At 58.3% G+C, this 21404-nt stretch overlaps 1 protein-coding gene across 4 annotated transcripts in view; it reads left to right on the plus strand.

Moving 5' to 3' along the window:
- PRKCB (protein kinase C beta) overlaps positions 1 to 21404 on the plus strand; it is a 305124-nt gene that overhangs the window by 281680 nt on the left and 2040 nt on the right. For 3 of the 4 annotated variants that reach the window (XM_008152759.3, XM_054714439.1, XM_054714438.1), the window contains 2 exons: positions 949 to 1089; positions 16517 to 17495. In XM_008152759.3, coding sequence (XP_008150981.1) covers positions 949 to 1089; positions 16517 to 16675 — 300 coding nt within the window. In that variant the 3' untranslated portion in view covers positions 16676 to 17495. Of the gene's footprint in view, positions 1 to 948; positions 1090 to 16516; positions 17496 to 21404 lie in introns of those variants that run through there. The other variant, XM_008152760.3, reaches the window with a different exon arrangement.

A 21404-nucleotide genomic window follows, 5' to 3' on the forward strand; every position in this document is an offset into this window, starting at 1 on the left:
CAGCTATTCTGTTCCCTTGCGGCCGGCGCCGAGGCCCGAAGATGGAGGGTTTGAGAAGTAATTGAACAGGAGGCCCTGCGGAGTCTGGGAGAGTGTGAGGCAAGGGAAAGGAGCCGGGCTGGCGTGGACTGTCTAATGAGCTTTCAGGAAGTCATTACTTGAAACTTGGGCCCATTTGACTAGTATTTCCTTCTGCTTTGCCACTTTCACGGTGGCTCCCTGAGAAATACAACGTTGTCTGCATGTGGCCGCGGCCAGGGCTAAGCCCCGCTTTCTCGTGGTGGGAGGAGAGGGGAAGGAACGGAACTGCTCTCATCAACGCAGCGGTGACTGCATAGATCTTATTCTGGAACCCAAATTCATCCTGGTGACCTTTCTAACCTGAAATCCGGGCCTCGGTGAACCACAGGGATCTCGCTCTGGACACGTAGCCCACAGGCACTATCGTCGGGCCCTCCTGGTACAAAGCCCTTGGCCAGAGAAGTATTGCTGGGATGAAAAGCAAAAAATAAAAATTAGAGTTGGGCCCTGGGTGGTGTTCTCAGTGGTTAGAGCATCGGCCCACCAAGGGCTTGTATCTCGACCCCCACCCTGGCCGGGCACGTGCGGGAGGCAACCAATCCATGTGTCTCTCTCACATGGATGTTTCTCTCTCTCTCTCTCTCTCTCTCTCTCTCTCTCTCTCTCCCTCTCTCTCCCACTCTCTCTAAAAAAAAAAAAATCAATGGAAAAAATATCCTGGTGAAGATTAACAATAACAGCAACAAGAAATTAGTTGGGGCTCTTTTTTTAAGTCTTTTTTCCCCAGTTACAGTGTCCATCGACGTTACTCTGTTCGTGTTGGCTGGGGCTCTGTGGGTCCTTCCTTCCCTAACTCCTTAGCGGCGTGCTCCGTGCCTCAGGCGGCCCCCCAGAGGTCACTAATCCCCCCTTTCTCTTCTCCCGAAGCTGATGACCAAGCACCCGGGCAAACGTCTGGGCTGCGGGCCCGAAGGCGAGCGGGACATCAAGGAGCACGCCTTCTTCCGGTATATCGACTGGGAGAAACTCGAACGCAAGGAGATCCAGCCCCCGTACAAGCCCAAAGCCGTAAGTAGGCGCTCCCTCTGGCTGCTGGCCACGGTACCCCCACCTCTTCCCCGCCGTGTGGCCCTCCCCGCTCTCTGAGCCGGGCGTGGACGCGGTCACGGGGATCGCTCACATTTCTGTCCAGAGTCTCAGGTACGGAAATGGAGGTCTCCATCCACGCAGCCTGGCCTCTGTGAATGTGGGGGGACTGTAGCTGCTGAGGCTGTTTTATCGGCCCAGTAACTGACCGGCCCTGCTGGCAGGACAGTTGATAATGAGTTTCAGTGTCTCGGGCGCAGCATCTCTGAGGGGCACAGCGTTGCGTCCTGCTGATGCGATTCCTCCGAGTGTCCGTGTGTCCACTTGCGGCCGGAGAGGGGCCTGCAAGTCACAGGCAGCAGCATCGCCTTTATCACACCGTTTGGGCAGAGGTCAAAGGGCGACCTGGAAGCGAAGAAAGGGTGTCCGTTGAGGAAACTGGAGGTGGACACAAGTCACTGAGTTTTGTGGGGACGTTCATGACGTCTCAGGACGGGGCCCCCTCCTCAGTGGGCCAGAGGAAGAATGCGAACGCTCTCGTGCCCGCCGGCTCTGAACCCAGCGTCGTTGGGGTTCAGGCTTTGGTTGAAGGGCAGTGGTTTTCCGTGTGGCCTCCCGACCAGCCCAGCGGGGTCAGCATCACCGGGAGGTCAGAGCTGTGGGCGGGGCCCCTGGAAGCTGCTGCCCCTCAGCCATGGCTGCTGCGTGCGGAGGGAAAGCCGAGGCCGGAGCCAGCAGAGGCCGGGAGTGTGGCCAGAGGGAATCTCTGTCAGAGGAGGACGCTGCTTCCCGCCCAGTCTGGGTCACAGCTCAGCTGCCTACGAGGCAAGGCAGGCAATGGAGACGTGGCCAGGGGAGGGGCCCGAGGCCGACCGCAGAGCGCCAGCCACCGAAATGGCTCAGCGGGTGTTCCCTCCCAGTGGCCAGTTGGAGGGCCTGGAGGCCACCACTAGCTAGTGAAGTCGTTCACATTAGCCGGGCAGCAGCGGCTGCCTTTGTCTGGGCTGGCCAGGTTTCCTGTGTGGGGAGGCAGGCACGCACTGCTCCGTCCTCGTCAGCTTTTTTATGTGAAATCTCACTATTTTTTTTTATATCTTTGCAACAGATTTTATTTTTATAAAACATTTTTTATTAATTTCAGAGAGGAAGGGAGAGGGAGAGAGATAGAAACATCAATAATGAGAGAGAATCATTGATCAACTGCCTCCTGCACACCCCACACCGGGGATCGAGCCCACAACTGGGGCATGTGCTGTGACCGGGAATCGAACCGTGACCTGGTGCATAGGTCAATGCTCAACCAACCACTGAGCCACGCCAGCTGAGCAACAAATTTTTAGAAATTAAACACAATTCAGGCCAAACAGAATACATCCATAAGCCGTCTGAGGCTGTGGATTGTGAGTGTGCGGCCTCTGGGGTGGTGATTACTCAGTCGGCTGACATTTAGTCCGTTCCCGTTGGTTCTGGTTATTCCCACCGAGTCCACTCTGACTGGTCCGGTATTTTGACGATTCCCGCTAAGCAATAATGACTGTAAAAGGCCGAGCCCAGTGTCTGTCACAGAAGGTGCTAGCAGAGGGTAAAGGTGGCTGTTCCTGTGGGGAATGAAAAAGGTTGCAGTGGTCCGTGATGGTCAACGGGATCCCTCGGCGGCTGCGCCGTTGATGCGGGTTTCGCTGGCCAGTGCCTTCCGTTCCCTGGCGGGCTCCACCAGGGACGCTCATGCACAGTGCCTGGACGGGGCTGTACACTGTGGGATGTCTACCCCAGCCCTCAGGGGAAGCGGGCACTGCCCTTGATCCTTGGACTGAATCAGAAACGATGGTCACGAATACTGCCCACTCATTTGACGCAACTGAGCACGTGCCTTCCATGTCTGCATGCCAGCCGGGAGCCCCTTCAGGGATTCCACATCTCCCCTTCCCACACCTTCCCAGGGCTCAGGGCGAGCGCCGTGCGCCTCATGGGAATTGAAACACACACAGTCTGTCGGTGCTCCTGACGCACGCACATTAAGAAGAGTGGGGGAGGGAAACCGTGGGAATACAGCGGTGCATTCAGACGCGGTGGAGGGTGCGGACAGTGCAGCATGGGGATCATTTACAGCGGCTTCACGGTGCTCCCAGGGCCGACTCTGGTGGCAAGGGCCTGTCTGCGCTGCCCTCAGCCCTGGAATACGCTGGCTTCGGAGTGTCGTTCAGGGTACAGAGTAAGGGAATGCGCGTTGATGTGGCGCTCTGGGTTCAACCCCTCCCGACGGCTCTCCGCGGCCCCAGCACAGTGTCTAGGCTCCTTAGCAGAGATGGCTTTGGGGGCTCCCGAGGTCCAGCCGTGCCCCTCCCCCAAGGGAAGCGCGTTTCTGAGCTTCTTGCCACCTTGTCTTTCCTTCTGGCTTTGTCCACCCGAGTCCCCGGGTGCCCAGCCTCCGCCAGCGCCCCCCGGCCCGCCCCTTCCCCTCAGGGAGTGAGCAGAGCGCCCCCTCTCCGAGGCCCCGTGGTCCCGAGTGGGGACCCTGAGCCAGTGTCCCAGCAAACGCCTGTGTTTGCTGATTCAGTATCACGTGTGCCTTTCTGATGAGACAGGATGGGGACGGTCCTCTCACGGTTGCACGGCAGTGCTTAGCACGAGGCTTAGGCTGTAACCGGGGCTTGGAATGTTTACTGAGTGAACGCTTGGCTCTGGGAGGCGACACTGCAGTGCACTCTGCTGAGGGCTGGAGGGGGCTGGAGGGGGCTGGAGAGGGCTTGGAGGGGGGCTGGAGGGGGGCTGGAGGGGGCTGGAGGGGGCTGGAGAGGGCTGGAGGGGGCTGGAGAGGGCTGGAGGGGGCTGGAGGGGGCTGGAGAGGGCTGGAGGGGGCTGGAGGGGGCTGGAGGGGGGCTGGAGGGGGGCTGGAGGGGGCTGGAGGGGGCTGGAGAGGGCTGGAGGGGGCTGGAGGGGGCTGGAGGGGGCTGGAGGGGTAGGTAGTAGAGTGCCGTGTTTTCTCACGCTCAGCAGGGTGTCGGACAGCCTCTGCCCCATTCATCCAGGCTGCAATGTGGGTCCTGGCAACGTGGGGGATGGGCAGTGTGCACTGGGGGAGAGCTGGCGAGGGACGCCAGGGCGCAGTGCGTGGACAGGCTGTGACTCCTGCTGTCTGTCGCTGCCCAGGCCAGTGCCGCAGGTGCCAGGAGGTGGCCTAGCAGGGCTTCGTAAACCGCACACACGGGTCCCCTGGGGTCTGAGTAGCACGTGGATTCTCGCGGTCCAGCCTGATTCCGCATGGCTAACCAGGCGATGGGATGATTGATTTAGGAACAGAATCTGCCCCCGCTCCCTACATGCTCAGAAGAACAATACCTCTCGGGAAACTGGGATTTAAAATAATTCTCATGGCACCTCTGCTATTCACACAGATCGCCTTCCCTCTGTGCCAGGCACTGCTCCCCGTGCTTCCGGTCTCACCCGGTTCCTTCTCACAGCCGCTCGGGAGGCGGTGTGGGCTCTGCGCACGGGGCGTGGAGCTGGGAAGGAGCACTGCCCGGCCTGGCGCGTCCCTGAGGGCCCGGAGCTCCTCAGGGTTCTCCGCGCTGCCGGTACAGCGGATGCTCCATCTAAGGGCGCCCACTGCGCAGCAGGAAAAGACCAAGTATTCTTTCAATTCAGATGATTTCAAATTTATTTTAAAATATTGCCACAAGTAAGTGGCATAGTCACACCTTTTATAATTCACTGGCGGGCCTTTAAAAGATGGAAATCGACTTGTTCCTTGGGGCTTTGATTCTGAGGCTGACAGCCAGGATGCATGGACTGCCCGGGGGGAGCCAGGCGTGGCGGCCTCAAGAATGCGGCACTCAGGTCAGGCGCAGGGTGGGGTGTGCCGAGAGCGTAATCCCAGTACGGGCTGGTGTTTCTCTGACTAACCAAGAGCCGAGCGTCCTTTCGGACAGAAAGCCTGGAGCCTGCCTGCTGTCTCTCTCCCACCCACTCGCCCGGAGCCCGATGGGAATGCCGCCACGCCAGGCTCCCCGGGATGGTTTGAATGGGCAGGTTTCCGGGCCAGTGAAGTTGCCGTCACTTGCCAGGTGCATGACCTTGAACTGTCCCCTGGCACAGAAGCCAACAGTTTGAATTGAACAGTAGCGGGACGGTCACGTGCTAGGGGAGCATGGAACTCTTAGGGTACGTCTGGCGACAACCACTGGAATGTCGTAGCGGTCGAGAGCTGGAAGATGCCCGAGAAGTGGGGGCCACTCTTCCCGGGAGCCGCCTTCCCAAGCTGCGTGCCCTCGCGCGCAGGTGACGGCACCTGCCCCCTGGAGGGGTTGGGAGGAGGAAATGCGGGAAGACTGGAAGGCACTTAAAACAGTGCCGGGACTTACACAGGGAACAGAGCAGAACCAGGCAAGAAAACGGGAGCTCCGTTCAGTGTTATTAATAACTCTGCTTACAGCAAAAACAATGACATGGGTCCGCAGGCTCTGGGAAATGATTCCGCTTCACCGGAGCGCGGAGCACTGTGCTACCCACCGCACACAGCCCCTGAGCAAACAGGCTCAGAGAGGCGAAGTAACTGCCCGCGGTCACACAGCGAGTGAGTCCGAGTGCCCGTCTCATTAGACTCCCATCGCTCCCTCCAAAGCCCTCATTCTTGGCCTCTGCAATGTGCTTCCCACGTCTCCCAACCAGCTGCACACACACAGGTTTTGACCCTTCCTGGGCCATGGGCTCTGCTGAGTGAAGATTCATGAAGTCTGCTTCTTGGACTCGTCGTCAGCCCTGCCCAGGCTGTAACTCTTACCACACGCCCCGGAAAGCTAGGGGCCACGCGTGGGAGAGTTGGAGGAGGGAAGCGATGGACCCGGGACACTGGGTCAAGTAGAATGTGATGGAGAGCCTAACGAAACCAGATTCAGACATCAGCTCAGCTGAGCAGCAGCTGCGTGAAGACGGCAGCAGCATGCACCCCTGCCCCCGCCCCGTGGTCTCAGCTGATCACCCATCTCCTACGTCAAGGGAGAAATTAAGGCAGTGGGTACCCATGGGGGTGGCTCCTGACATCCTGCGCCTGCGTGCTGACCTCCTTGACCCCTTCCCTCTGTGTACCCCTCGTGTAAGACCTCCCGCCCCCTGCTCCATCTCCTCTGTCTGCCTGTGCCTGCAGCTTCTCTCCATATGAATCAAAGCTCCTGTGATTGCAAATAGAAACCTGATTCAAACTGACATTTAAAGAACTTTTTAAGAAGTATTCCGTTATGGCCAGATTCAGGGTCTCAATAATGTCGAAGGGGACCCACTTCTCTGTGTCCTGCGGCTGCTGTCCTTTGCTGGCTTCGTTCTCAGGCTTTCCAGGCACAGAGCTGCTCCGGACTTGCACCCATCATCTCAGCAGCTTCTGCCAAAGAGGAGCTTCCTTTCCTAAAACTCCCAGCAGCCGGAACTCAGTCGCCTGGGAGATGCTGGGCCAGACGGCCATCTCTAAAGCACCCTCTCCCCCGGGGCGGGGTGCGCTGATTGGCCAGGCCTGGGTCACGGCCGAGGGCCCGGCCCCTCCTGTCTGGACCGGGCACCTTGGGCGGAGGAGCGGGTCCTCTCGCTAGGAAAGGGGTGGCTGCTGAGGAGGCCAGAGCAGATGCCCACTCCGACTTCCTCTGGTTATTCCTCACCACACACAGCCACATCCTTCTCAGCGTAGACACCGCGCCCCCACATGGGCTGCCTTCCTGCTCCTGGGGTATGCCGTAGCCGGTCTGCTCACGTCTGAAAGAGCTGCCAGTTAATTCTCCACTTAATGATAGCCACTCTTCCCTCACTCGTGCAGCCAGGCTCCCCCCCACCCCGTTCTGTGGGCACTCATCTCCTTTGGTCAGCAATGACCTCCAGAAGGCCTTCTTGCACAGCTGTGTCTCATCTTGCTTGAGCTCACTATTTTATTTGGTGCTTTGATTTTCCTCCATAAGAAAACACTCTGAAAAAGTAAAATGTTCAGGCAGCACCAAAGCTATGCAGTGAAGGTAAGGGCCCCCGCGCCCCGCCCAGCTAGGTTCCCAGGCTCCTTCCCAGGCCACCTGCTGCGCCCGAGAGGCTGCTCCGGCAGGGCCCCCCTCCCACACCAGGGCCCCTCCCACACCAGGGCCCCCCTCCCACGCCAGGGTCCCCCCTCCCACACCAGGGCCCCCTCCCACACACACCAGGGCCCCCCCTCCCACACACCAGGGCCCCCTCCCACACCAGGGCCCCCCTCCCACACCAGGGCCCCCCCTCACACACCAGGACCCCCTCCCATACCAGGACCCCCCTCCCACACCAGGGCCCCCCTCCCACACCAGGGCCCCCCCTCACACACCAGGGCCCCCTCCCACACCAGGGCCCCCCTCCCACACCAGGGTCCCCCCTCCCACACCAGGGCCCCCCTCCCACACCAGGGCCCCCCCCACACACACCAGGGCCCCCCTCCCACACCAGGGCCCCCTCCCACACACACCAGGGCCCCCCCTCCCACACCAGGGCCCCCCCTCACACACACCAGGGCCCCCCTCCCACACCAGGGCCCCCTCCCACACCAGGGCCCCCGCCCACACACACCAGGGTCCCCCCTCCCACACCAGGGCCCCCTCCCACACCAGGGCCCCCCTCCCACACCAGGCCCCCCTCCCACACCAGGGCCCCCCCTCCCACACCAGGGCCCCCTCCCACACCAGGGCCCCCCCTCCCACACCAGGGCCCCCTCCCACACCAGGCCCCCCTACCACACCAGGCACCCCCTCCCGCACCGGCCTCGGTGTGCCCACCGATGCAGGTCTGTGCTCTCCTCCACTCCGTCCATCCTGGAGATCTCTCTCGTTAAGCACATCAAAATCCCCTCCATTCTCTCAATAGCTTCCTGGCTTCCTGTATGTGTATGTCTATAGCATATAAATTCAGGCTCCTTCCCTCCTTTTTAAATTATTTTTTAATTTATTGATTTTTGAGAGAAAGAGAAAAACAAGGGATCGAACCCGCAACCTTGGTGCATCGGGACAATGCTCTGACCAAGTGAGCTACCGGGCCAGAGCCATCCTCCCCTCCCTTTTAAGCCCCCCTCCTTTGTCTTTATGGCACTGGGCTCACTGATTTTCCTCCCACCTCCGTGGCCAGGCCTGGTAGAAGTATTGGCTCCGTGGAGACTGCTGGTGTCAGTACAATTTGGAGGGAGAGATAGGCCCGTGGCCCAGAAAGGGAGAGAAAAACGCGTATTTCGTGTTTATTTACAAGTGCAGTTTCCTAAAACACCCGAGGAGGGCCTGAGACACAGCAGCTCCCAGGTGGTCTGCTTCACGTGCCTTCCCCACAGTGTGGCTCGGCTGGGCGTGGGAGGCACCCCTCTGCCCTGGACACGTCTCTCCTCACTGCCGCTGAGGGGAGCCCAGGGCCGGCTTCCCCTCGCCGTCCCTCACCCACCCCACCTGCCTTGGTGGGAAAGATTTTGTTTTGTGTTGGTTTGTTTTTTTAACTTTTTAAATCCTCACCAAAGGCTACGTTTTTATTGGTGTGTGTGTGTGTGTGTGTGTGTGTGTGTGTGTGTGTGTGTGAGAGAGAGAGAGAGAGAGAGAGAGAGAGAGAGAGAGAGAGAGAGAGAAACATCATTGGCTGCCTTCCATACTCACTTCGACAGGGGATCGAACCCACAACCTACATATGTGCCCTGACCAGGAATTGAATCCGCCACTTCTTGGTGCACTGAGCCACACCGGCCAGGGCGGTTTTGTGTTTTAGGTGCCTATAGCAGTAATATCCTAGGATAGGTTAGGGTGCAGGGCCTTCCGAACCCCTCTGTGGCCAGAGCACAACCACACCTGTCAGACTAGCTCACAGGACAGGACTGAGCCAGTCAGCACTCGGCAGCAGCTAGCGGCTACCTTGTCACATATTGTATGTGCATGTCACCCATCATCCTCAGCACACACTGCAAAGTCGGCCCTTTGCCATAGCAGGAAACGTGGCCTCGGGGACTTAGCTAACTTGATTTAAGGTTGTGTAGTTGGGGATTGGTGGTGCCGAGATTGGTACCCAAGTCAACGTAAGGTTAAGTGCGTGCCCCGTGATTGGATGGAAGTCAGAAGGCAGTGAGTGTGGTCTCTGGAATCAAGCAGCTGAGACTCCGAATCCTGGTTCATCTCTACCCGGTGAGACCTGACCACGCGGTGAACTTTTCAAACGATCTGTTGGGTGGAGGTAACCTCACAACCCTGTGAGGATCAAAGCCGTAGAAACACGGGCAGAGAGAGGGATACTTCCTCTTTGGGGGCCGGCTTTTCTGAAGCCAGCAGCGTGGTTTCAGGTTCATGGTGGAGAAGAGAGAAGGAAAAGATGGTGCTTTGTCGGCCTGAGAGATGCGTGACTCCTCTGGGTTTTAAAGGCAGGGTGAACAATGAAGTAACGAGTCCACTTTGGTTCAAAGGGTGGAAAACAGCCACTCACCCACCCATTCCCCCAGCACCCGGCGCAGCCCACATGCTGACATCCCGAGGCGCCGGCTGTGGGATCACCAGGACTGTGGTGTTTCTTTCTCTTGGTGCTTTGAGCAACTCTGTTTTGGCAAAAATGCAGAAGACGGATGGGAGGTCTGGGCCAGTCGTCCGGTGTGGAGTCAGATCCTAGCTCTCTGCACCCGTTCCTCCTCGGACAGCGGAGCCAGCCTAGGACTGCTGGGTGGTTAAGTGAGACGATGCGTGTAAAGCGGCTGCGCGGTATCCGGCTAACAGTCAGCACTTGACATCATCCACTCCACAACACGGGATGCGTCCGTGTGCCAAAGCCTGGACCGGGCCTGGGGACGCGGTGGCGGGCAAAGCCAGGGCTTCAGCTCTTACAGTCTGGAGGGGACCACAGCCAACAAGCAGACGAGCAGGAGAGAAACGCGTGATTATAGGTCGGGGCGCTTGAACGTTTTGTCTGGCATGAAAGGGATGGACAGGGTGCTCCGATGGAGGGGAACGGCAGGGAGAATGGGGACCCCCCCCACTTGGAAGTGATCAGAACAGCCTCGTTGAGGACGTGGCATTTAAACTGAGACCTGAGGGAAGCAAGCATTGCATGTTACTTTTAAATGAAAAAAAAATTAACGGAACTGCTGTCAAGCACAAAGGACCCCTCTCTTGCCACCTCCTCCTAAGTGGACCCAAGATCCAATGTCCCGATTGTAAGGGCCTTCGTCACCGCAGACCAGGGCTCTGCCTTTCTTTCCTTCGCCGAGGCCGTGACTGCTCGGGGAAGCACGAGGTGTCCTGGCCGCTTCTCCCCGGGCGAGTCCCGCCTTGCTTGCCGCTGCGGAGAACTGTGCGAGGCACACGGAGGACCCTGGGTTTCACTGCATGTGCACGTTTGAAAACAGAGATTGTGGCCTGGGTATCTTTTCATGGCACCTTCTAGTTTCAGTTCCTGTCTTGATGGAGGCCGGCGGGAAGCTCCCTGAGCCCTTAGCCTCGCGTTATCCAACCCAGTTGAGCAGCGAACAGTGTAAGCTGGACCTTGACTCTCTTCCTCAGCACCCCAGCCTGGCCTGGCCCTATTTCACCTCCATTTCTTCTGGGCTCTTTCCTTCCCTCCTTCACGGAAGCGATGCCCTTCCTTCTGGTCCCACTCAGCTTAGGTGTCGCCTCCTCCAGAAAGTCTCCCTGGCCCTCCCGAGGCTCCCACCTCTGCTCCCAGGCAGCACTTCCCCGTGGCACCCTGCCGTGGCACCCTGCCGTGGCCTGTGTGCAGCTGCCTCCTCTGCTGGTCCGTAAGCGCCATGACGACAAGGACAGGGACCTCTTACGCTGCTGGGCAGAGGATGCTCAGGGCCTCCGTGGAGCCTCCATCAGCTAACTGAGACGAAGCCCATTAAACAGCACCAGGCAGACCTTAACCATCTGGCTAAATGCCCCCGTTCTCTTCATTTCTGTTTTCCCTCTTTCTTCCACGGCAATAGCGCCTTCATTTAAAATAGCTTCTTTTCTTATTACAGAAAGAACCCAACTGATTGCAACATAAGTTTGAAAAATGCAGTCAAGCATCCTATATAATCAAAGCCTAATATGCAAATTGTCCCCTCGACTGGGAGTTCAAGCTGGAGTTGGACCAGGGGACGGGGTCAGCTGGTCCCTGGCTGGCTGGCAGCAGTGGCAGGCAGCTGGGGAAGGGAGGTCCTGGCCGGCAGCCAGCAGCCACTAGGGACCCTACCTGTGCATGAATTTCATGCACTGGGCTTCTAGTAAAAGATAAAGGGGAAAATGAACCAATCTGGAAGTCTCCGTGAGCGTGCATATGACATGCATACAGATATCACACGTTTGTGTACATAATTTATAGAAAGGGAACACATAGTATGCACTGTGAGTAGTTATATGGAGTGATGCCATTTAATATTCTTCTATCTTCTTTTAATGTTTAAAAGTCTTTTGCGTGGTCATACATCAAATAGACATGTCATTATTTATTTAAGTTGTTTACCTATCAGTCGATAGTTGATTTCCAATCTTCTCCCCTTTCTAACAGTTATTTGGTGAGCATCCTTTGTCTTGATGGGTAAGCTCAGGAGTCGAGGAGGGTCCAGGAAAGGCCTCCTGGAGGACACGCCCCCTGCTGGAGGTGGCGAGGCTGCCTAGGAGTCAGCTGGGGTCGGAGGCCCTGCTCCTGGGAGGAGGCAGCGAAGGCTTGGAGGAGAGAGGGTGCGTGAGTGAGTGCTCCGGGCACTGGCAGTTCCTTACAGCTGAGGAGGGTGTGCTGGGGTGGGCGTGGGCTGGGGCTGTGGGCACGGAGGGGCTAGTTACCACCGGATGGCCAGGCTAGGTCCTGAGCATTCCCGGCAGCCCCGCTAAGGAGTGTGGGCCTCGGGCAGCGGAGCCGCCGCTGATGGAAGCGGGGACATATCCAGGCTGGAGTCTGAAAGATCCCGCGGCTGCTGGGCCTTTGCCAGGTCCTCATTTGACAGCTAGACACAGAGCTGTTATTAACACAATGAAACAGAAATTAGAGAGAATCGGAGAAGAAGAAAAGGTGGTCACGTGCAACAGCTCACAGACAAATGTTTCAAACTGTCTAGGTTCTCACACTCAGGGCACCATCCTCGCTTCCTCTCCGCCCTGGAGGAGTGCCATCTGTTTACGTAACCCGCTTGCTGTGGCCCCATCGCTGCTCCAGGAGCCCTGGCGCTGCATCTGGGCGTCTAGGGGGCTGGGGTTTCTTTGGGAAGCGAAGCAGGGATGGAGTACCCGCCAGGAGCAGGAAGCAGGTGTGGTCCACACTGCCTCTGTGCTTGGACCCAGCACGGAGCTGCCATCTCCCCGGACGCAGCAGGCACAGAGCGACCGGCTGTGCCTCCCGAGGGCGCCGTCTCCCTTTAGGAGCTCCTGAAGCGAACAGGCAGTGACAGCTCCATTTGAAAACCACGGCACCACTTAGGGAGGCTGTGATCTGCCAGCCCTGGGTTGTGCATCAGCAGGGACATCACGCGCCCCTGTACGGTGCCCCGGCTTGCCCCGTCCTTGCCTCTCTTCCCTGCTGCCTCCCTTAAAAGATGTCATGGCTCTCGGAGGCCGCGGGCAGCGATGGCGAGGAGGCTGCCCAGCTGCCAGGAGCTGTTTCCTGTTTCCCATCACAGCCTCTGGGGGGACCCAGCAAAGCAGCAGCCTTCTGCTTTCGATGGGAAATGGATGGTTTTTAAAGAAAAATGGCCCCTGAAGACTCTGTGTCTCAGTGAACATGCTTCCTAGACTGGCTGGGGTGGGTCCCAGCACCCAGGCCAAGAGAAACACCTGCAGGTCCGTCTGCCTTATAACTTGCCATCTCGCCCCTGCATCCCTGTGGGCACCTTGTCCCCTCTGCCTCCCCCACTTCCCAACACTCTCGCCACCACCCTTCTCCTGGGGACGATGGCAGCCGTTCCTGCCTCCGCGCCCCTGCCATCAGCCCCGCTCCGCTCCACTGCAGTCCCGACGGCAGCTGGGTCTCCCACTCGCTGTCACATCTCCACGGGACTCGCAGACTTCACCTTAATGAAACGGATGCTCGGTCTCCCCCAACTATGCTCTGCCCCTCGCGTGCCCCACTCACCAAGCAGCTCTGGCCAAAAGTCTTGGGCTCACTGACCAGTCCTCTCCCTCTCACTCACATCCAACCCATCAGCAGACATTGTGACCTCCAAGTTCAGAGCAGGTCCCCAAACCACATGCACCTTCCTGCTCCCCACTACCACCTGCCTCAGCCACCGCGTCTCGTGCCCGCATCGCTGCAGCAGCTCCTCACCGGCCTCGCTGTTCCGCCACCGCCCTCCCTGCGGGCAGCGCTCAGGGGTCTCCAGCGGCGTGACAACCCTCTGTCCTCATGTGGCCGGTGAGGTCGGGGCCTGGCTCCTGGCGTCCTCTCTGACCCCTCTCCCTGGGCCCCTGGCCTGGCCCTGCTGGCTTCCTTGCTGTGTGGTGGCTCTGCCATGTGAACTCCTGCCTCCGGGCCTTTGCACCTGCAGTTCCTTCTGCCTGGAATGCTTTTCCTCCCGACGTCCAGGGAACCCTCCCTCACGTCACTGAGGCTCGTGCACAGCTCATGTCCTCAGGGCTGACCGCCTTGTCGAAATGGCATTCTCTTCCCTCTTCATCTGGGATCTGGCTTTATTTTTCTTAGCATCACTTACCTCTTTCTCGCATTAAAACACATATTTACAATGATATATCCATCTATTTGTTTGTTGCCCTTCTCCCCCCCCCCCCACCCCCCGTAGTAGCATGTAAGATCCACAAGGCACGGATTTTGTATAATTTATGATCAGCACATAGTAGATACTCAGTAAATATTTCTTGGCTGAGAAAATGAATAAAGAAGGAATCTGGACAGGAGTCCTGCCCACACTGCTCTGTCCCCGAGGGCCCAGCTTTGTGTGGGCGTTTCCCCCACCGGCCAGCACACCGTCCCTTAGATCCGAGTCTTGATCTTATGGTTGCGGGGGGCAGGTCACTTCTCATTTTCTGAGGACTGAGCCAAGATACGGGAAATGGAAGCAGTTAGCTGGGGGAACACCTCCCCTCAGTCTGACGCAGCCTTTGGACGTGAAGACCATTTCAACTGCCCACCCTGGACACGCCCGCGGCAGCGGCGTGTGCTCCCTGGAGGGTCCGCAGCGGGGACGAGAAGACCAGAGCTCGGCGCCGCTTACGGCGAGGGTGTGGGGCACTCGCTGGGTGCCAGGCACTGTGCCAGGCACGCGCATTGTCTCCTGTCACCGCGCTCACACCCTGTGAGAGGAATGAGACGGTCTGGTTCCCTTTAAAGAACATGCCTGGAGTTGCACAGCTAGTGGCGTGATGCCTGGATTCGCACCCAGGTCTGCATGGCCTCCTCCTTCCCAAACCTGACGGAGCCTTGCCGAGCTAAGTCCCCTGCACACGCACCCGATACCTCTGCTCCGACTGTAGCGCTTGAAAGAGGAGCTTGCCCTCCGTACCTGCTCAGCTCCCTCCTTTACCGGCGAGGTGGGCAGCAGCCGGCGCCTCCTCCCGCTGCCAGATGCAATGGCGCCTCCTCCCGCTGCCAGATGCAGTGGCGCCTCCTCCCGCTGCCAGATGCAGGGGCTCCTCCTCCCGCTGCCAGATGCAGTGGCTCCTCCTCCCGCTGCCAGATGCAGGGGCGCCTCCTCCCGCTGCCAGATGCAGTGGCTCCTCCTCCCGCTGCCAGATGCAGGGGCGCCTCCTCCCGCTGCCAGATGCAGTGGCCCGTCAGGGCCTCCCTGCTTGGCCTCTTGGAGGTGTTTCTGCCACAGCAGTGCCCTTTGTTTTCCTTCCTCTCGTCCCCCAGCCTGCCTGGTGTTCTCTCTCCGGGTTCTGCTCCCACTGCCCTGTGCGTTAGGGGCAGTTTTCTCACGGACCCGTGCGAACCAAGCACCTAACCCCGGCGGTGCTGTGCGCTGAAAGGCAGTGTGAGCAAAGCACCTAGCAATGCCGGGTCTGTGGCCTGGAAAGTGCTCGGGGTTTCCTTCCTGTGGTGATGATCTCGGTCACACCCTCCATTTTCTCTCTTTGAAAACTTGTTTTCAAGACCTCCCTCCTGCCGTCCAGCACCTGTACTTCCAACCCCTCCTCATCTCCCAGAACCTCACTGGCCCCAAAGGCTCCGGGTCCCAAACAGAAATAGTCCTCCTTCTGAACCCTCCCTTCCTCTGTCTCATTCAAACCAGAGACCTCATCGTCCCCACCTGACTTCTCCTCCCTCCCCCGCACCCCCCCCCCATCCCACCACTCAGCAACGTACCAGCCTGTCAGCTGTTCTTGTGAAATGAAGCCGAAGCGTGGGCTCTGAGGCCAGGCAGATCGGGCCGCACGGCAGCTCTGCTCCGCGCTCGCGGTGTACCTGGCCTCCATGGCTCCTCTGGCTTCACAGCGTCACTGGGAGGTTAAATAAGATCGTGCATGTAAAGAGGATTCTGGGCCCTGGCATATAGTGAGGGCATCGCGAATGTTAGCTGTCATAATTCAGCTACTGCCACCACTGTGTTACCAGGCGGGGCTACACTGGGCTTGAGCCAGCGTGCAAATGGGCTTTGCTGCTGAAGAACAAACAACATCAGATTTAGTGACTTTTCCCTTCTCAGTAGGTGGGAACTAGTGTGTTATAACTGCCTCGGACCGGGACCTTTTCACATAGAAGGACCGCGGGGTGGGTGAGAAATGGCGATGGTTTTCTCTCTAGAGTCTCACCGAGCTCTGGATTGTATTTCCCCCCCACCCCCCCCACACACACACACACCCTCCCTTCCGATGGAGAGAGTTGGCTGCTACTCCTGGCACCAGGACATCAAAGGCCGATAGCTTATCCAGGACCAGGGCCCCGTGGGGGCCAGGCGCTGTGGGCACCACACCCAGGGGTTGGGATCGGTCTCTGGTGACTGGAGCTGGTAAACTCCGGTACCTGCTGGGCTGGGAAATGTCCGTCGTCCCTGATTGAGAGCCTTCGGACAGCACTCTGAGGGACCTGCTGCTGATTACTGAGATCTCCCAGGTGACGTGTAAGCCGGCCATTTGCATTGCATCCTTTGCCACATGAAACATCTCCGGTGCCTTAATTCATCTCTTTCAACAGATGAGCCTGGCTGGCTGGCTGGGGGGCGGGGGGCGGGGGAGGGGGGTGAGAAACATGGCACATGCCTGCAGCCCCACCATCTCACGCTTCTGCCACAAGCTCCTGACTGCCCGGGGACTCCGCGGCAGCTCACGAGCTACAGAAACTGAAGGTCAGGAGCCCAAGGGCGTTCCTGAAGGTCATGAGAATTTTGCATTTTCTGTTGCTCTCATTTCTGGTCATTGAGACAGCCTCTCTGAGGTGGTGACAGGGAAGGGACGGAGAGCCCCGCATCCAGTTTTGTTTTTTCTGCTTTGTGTTGTGTCCACCCACCACAAGTTCTTTTCTTCCCCTCTCATAGTGTGGGCGCAATGCGGAGAACTTCGACCGGTTTTTCACCCGCCATCCACCCGTCCTCACACCTCCCGACCAGGAAGTCATCAGGAATATTGACCAGTCAGAATTCGAAGGATTTTCCTTTGTTAACTCTGAATTTTTAAAACCTGAAGTCAAGAGCTAAGTAGATGTGTAGACCTCCGTCCTTCGTTTCTGTCGTTCGAGCTCGACGGCCATCATGGTGACATATTTTTCATTGCCAAGTCGCATCCATGTTTATTTGCTGATGAGACTGACCATGTCCCGGAACCCAAATGTCCTCAGGCGGTTTGCAGCGTCTCTATGAGACGGGATTATGCAGATGCCTGTCCAAACGGCTGCATAATTAGCACATTGCAAAGTCCTCTCCCCACGGTCCTCCTGCATGCCGGTCAGGCGGATCCAGTGGGGACACAAAATGCCTGCTTTCCTCTCCTTTTTTCTGCATGGCCACTTTGACACATTCTGCCCCTCCAACCATCCCATCTAGATTCTTCCGCCCAGTGAGTGGATGGCCGCGTGCTAGCGGCCTCCCACTTCGCACCGGGGCCTGGCTGGTGTCCAAGGATCTGGTTGCTTTGCGTTAGAGGGAATTTCTCCATTCTTTCTGGCTCGGAGGCACTATGCGCTCTGAAAAGAACGTGCTACAAATAAATTTTTTTTAAAATCAAAGAAGATTGTTTAAGTCCTTTTAAAGTTCCAAAACTGTGCTTTTACAAAGTTTCTACCTAAAAGCACCTCAAGGGGTCAAAAGGCAACCAGCTTGGGTGCTACCTCAGTGCTGTCACCTCTGGTCCGATGCGTCCCTGCTCACCCTCACCTCCAAACTGCTCGGAAAGGGCATTTGCACCGTTTCCTGAGAGACATGGTCACTCTCGCACGGTCCCAGGACCAGGATTCACATCACATTTCAAACTTTATTTGCTTTGGGGCTTTATTTCTGTTGTTGTTCAAATACAAAAAAAAAAAACACAAAAAAAAACAACTCATGTTGTTACTACATGCTTCAAAAAATGTGTCCAAATGTTACTAACCACAATGGCCAGCTTGGACCTACAAAGGAGGCTGCTCCGGGCGGCGCCGGCGCCTGGGCAGCGGACGGGGCTGGGGTGCAGCTGGCTTAAGTGCTCGGAGAAAGACGCCATTTCACGACGCGGTTTCACAAGATGTCTGTGGAATGTCCATTTGTATCTGGATGTGTCATGTGCCGTTTTTCTTCTAGCATTGAGATGCAATAGTAAAGACAGGAGCAGAATGCTGTTTCACGGAGAATGGCTTTGAAAAATGTGGACCCAGACTGCAGAGTGGGCCTCCGAGGCTTCGGGACAGAGGAGCTGAACCCAGAGCTTCACCTCGGGCCCGGCTCAGCCAGGCAGAGGCCCAGGCTGTGGCCCGGTCACGGCCCCCGGGGGCCTGTGGGGGGTGGGGCGAGCTGATATCAGAGCCCACAGCCCACATCAGGGGCCAGCTGGGGGCATGGCCCACGCTCTTTACTTTCTCACCAAAATCGCTGCTCCTCCCAGCACGGACTAAATATCCTCTGTAGCCAGCAGCCTTGTGAGGCCCCGGAAGCCCAAGGAAAGCCCGTGGGCAGGAGAAACCCCATTTCTGTCTAACCGATGAGGACAGCAGTGGTTCCCCATCCTTGTCTCCTGCCTCCACTAGTCTCAGGCCCAAAGAGAATTCTCATCCCCAGTTGAGTGATTTCCGGAAGCTCCAGGGCTTCTAAGAGACCATCCAGGGAACTTGACAAAATCCTTGAAGACTTCTCCTCTTTAGGAAAACCTGCCCCTCATCCCTCTGCCTCTTGCTGCTGCTCGCAGCCGGCTGTGGGCCTCCCGGCGGCTGCCTGCGGCAGCAATCTAGACCTCGGGGAAAGCACACTTGAGATTCAGAGGGTATTTAGGAGGTTGGAGGAGGGAAATTGGGGCAGAACCCCCTCACGTGGCCGCCGGGAAACCATCTGCAGGGAGGACGTGACTTGCCCAAGGTCAGCCAACTGGGACGCACACCCGGCTCTTAGACGCTTTCTGTTCTGTAACTGGCATCTGAGCAACGCCCACCAACAGGCAGGTCAGCTGAGGTCCGACCTATGGCTGTTGGGTTACCAGCCTTTCCTGGATATGCTCTCAGGAAGGAAAAAACCATGAGAAACACTGCGTGGCTGACAAATGACCCGAGACAGCTTCAGAGACTACTGAAGCCAGGTGGCCGGCTGGTGGGTGGGTGGATAGGTGATAGATAGATAGATAGGTAGATAGATAGATAGATAGATAGGAAGAATATATTGTACATGTACACTGTGCTCCACGTTTCCCAAATTGCTGCCATCATTTTCCAGAAGTTTGATAGCTTGCAGATATATGACCTCAAGCCCAAGTCTCCGTTGCCCTAGGCCTGGCCGAGGCCGGCAGGAGCCTGTGGGAGCCCAGTCCTGAGTCAGAGCCCCGCGGTTCCCTCTTCCATCAACACTTCCGTGCACAGGAGACCGGGAGGCGAGCCTGCCACGTACAGCATCTCTGGGGAACACGTTGCACATTCATCCGGGAAGAAAGCTAATAGTTCATTTTTCCCGTCGTGCATGTATTCTGCCCTCCGTGCATTCACCCAGCCGTCATTTACTGAGCACCGACTGTGTACCAGGCTTACGCTGGGTGGCATGAGCACCGTGGGGAAGCATGGGATGCCATCCAGGAGGGCAGTCCTGACGCAGTCATTGAAAGCATGCTGAGAGCAAAGGGTAAGGTCAGGGAAGGCTTCTGGGAAGACAGACTTTTGGCCGGGCCTTCTCCGGAGGACGCGGTTTGAGCGGAAGGAGAGGCGCAGCCGCGCCCCCGGGAGCGGGTTTCTGGGACAGTCCTCAAGTGCGCGGGCGGGAAGGGAGGCAGGGGCAGCTGGGTGGGTTTCCTTCTAGAAGGCCAACAGCACTGTCTCTGCTCAAACAAATGCGGGTCGCGGGGCTTGAGCAGACAGACACCGTGTGGCGTGAGGGCCTGGATCTGCACTCAGTACTGAGTCCCGAGTCTCACTCAGAGTCCCTTCCTGGCCCTCGGGGGACGCTGTCTCACAGCACACGGCCCTGCTGCACAGGCCTGGCGCCTCTAGATGACACAGCCTGAGATTTCCCAAAAGAACTAACACTAGGGGAGAAGGAAAAACTAAGCAAGGAAATCCAAAGAAACTAAGCAGGTCAGCCATGGCTAGCTGTCTGCCGGGATCCAAGACCCTCTTCATTCTGAGACTTCTTAACCTGCCCTCTTCTAAGAAAGGGAGGCCCATGATCACCGTGACGGACGGTAAGGCAGGCCAGTGGGATTCAGAACCCTCCTCGGGGAGTGAGACTTTCTCATGGGCTTCGAGCCTGTCAGCTCGGGAGTTGTCCCAGCAGAGAGGCCCGTTCTCTCCCAACTCCTAGGCTGAAATCCAGGGGCATTGTCCATGGAGCCCTGCCTTTGGGGCGGAGTCCGTACGGAAGCCCTGTTTGGGCCATGTGGCTGTTTGGAGCAGCATGTGTCGTCACCAGCTCAGGGAGGAAGGGCTTTCAAAATCGGGCTGGTGGGAAAGGCACCTCTGTGGAAGCCGAGGCAGGGAAGGGCGCATGGGGTCAGCGTTACCAGAACAGCCCTGCCAGGAGGCAGCTGCCTGCCCTCTAGCCCCAGACTCACCCCACACACCCGTGGAACCCAGGCCGTGAAGGGGTTCCCGTGGGCTCCAAGTGGACAGTGAGACACCATAGGCTCAATGGCCACAAATTCCATTGTTTCGCTCTAGAGAGAAGGCTCTGACTGGGGAGCAGCTGTAAGGAGGGAAAAGAAGAGGCTCATCCTTAGTGGGGCCTTCGCTCGTGGATGCATCCATTCCACAAAGGGTGTGGACAGCCTGCCGTGTGCCGAGGCCATTGGTGGCCCTGGGAATACAATAGTGAGAAACAGGCCCAGGCCCCGCCCTCCTGGAGAGAGGCCACCGAGAAGTCCGTTTCAGTGGCAGCAAGTTCCACGCAGATCATCAGGATGCCCAGTGTGGGTGGGCCCAGGGAGGCGTGCACGGCAGTAGTGAAGGAAGAAGTGCACTCGAGCTTTTCTCTGAACACAGGCGGGACACAGGCAGAGCCCGGGACAGGCAGAGCCCGGGACAGGCAGAGCCCGGGACACAGGCAGAGACCGGGACACAGGCAGAGCCCGGGACACAGGCAGAACCCAGGACAGGCAGAGCCCGGGACAGGCAGGCCGGGACACAGGCAGAGCCCGGGACAGGCAGAGCCCGGGACACAGGCAGAGCCCGGGACACAGGCAGAGCCCGGGACACAGGCAGAGCCCGGGACAGGCAGAGCCCGGGACACAGGCAGAGCCCGGGACACAGGCAGAGCCCGGGACACAGGCAGAGCCCGGGACACAGGCAGAGCCCGGGACACAGGCAGAGCCCGGGACAGGCAGAGCCAGGACAGGCAGAGCCCGGGACACAGGCAGAGCCCGGGACAGGCAGAGCCCGGGACACAGGCAGAGCCCGGGACAGGCAGAGCCCAGGACAGGCAGAGCCCGGGACAGGCAGGCCGGGACACAGGCAGAGCCCGGGACAGGCAGAGACCGGGACACAGGCAGAGACCGGGACACAGGCAGAGCCCGGGACACAGGCAGGTTGGGACACAGGCAGAGCCCGGGACACAGGCAGAGCACGGGACAGGCAGAGCACGGGACACAGGCAGAGCCCGGGACACAGGCAGAGCCCGGGACACAGGCAGAGCCCGGGACAGGCAGGCCGGGACACAGGCAGAGCCCGGGACAGGCAGAGCCCGGGACAGGCAGGATGGGACAGGCAGGACGGGACACAGGCAGGTTGGGACACAGGCAGGTTGGGACACAGGCAGGACGGGGCAG

Source organism: Eptesicus fuscus, chromosome 4 (genome assembly GCF_027574615.1).
Source record: "Eptesicus fuscus isolate TK198812 chromosome 4, DD_ASM_mEF_20220401, whole genome shotgun sequence".
Classification (NCBI taxonomy): domain Eukaryota; kingdom Metazoa; phylum Chordata; class Mammalia; order Chiroptera; family Vespertilionidae; genus Eptesicus; species Eptesicus fuscus.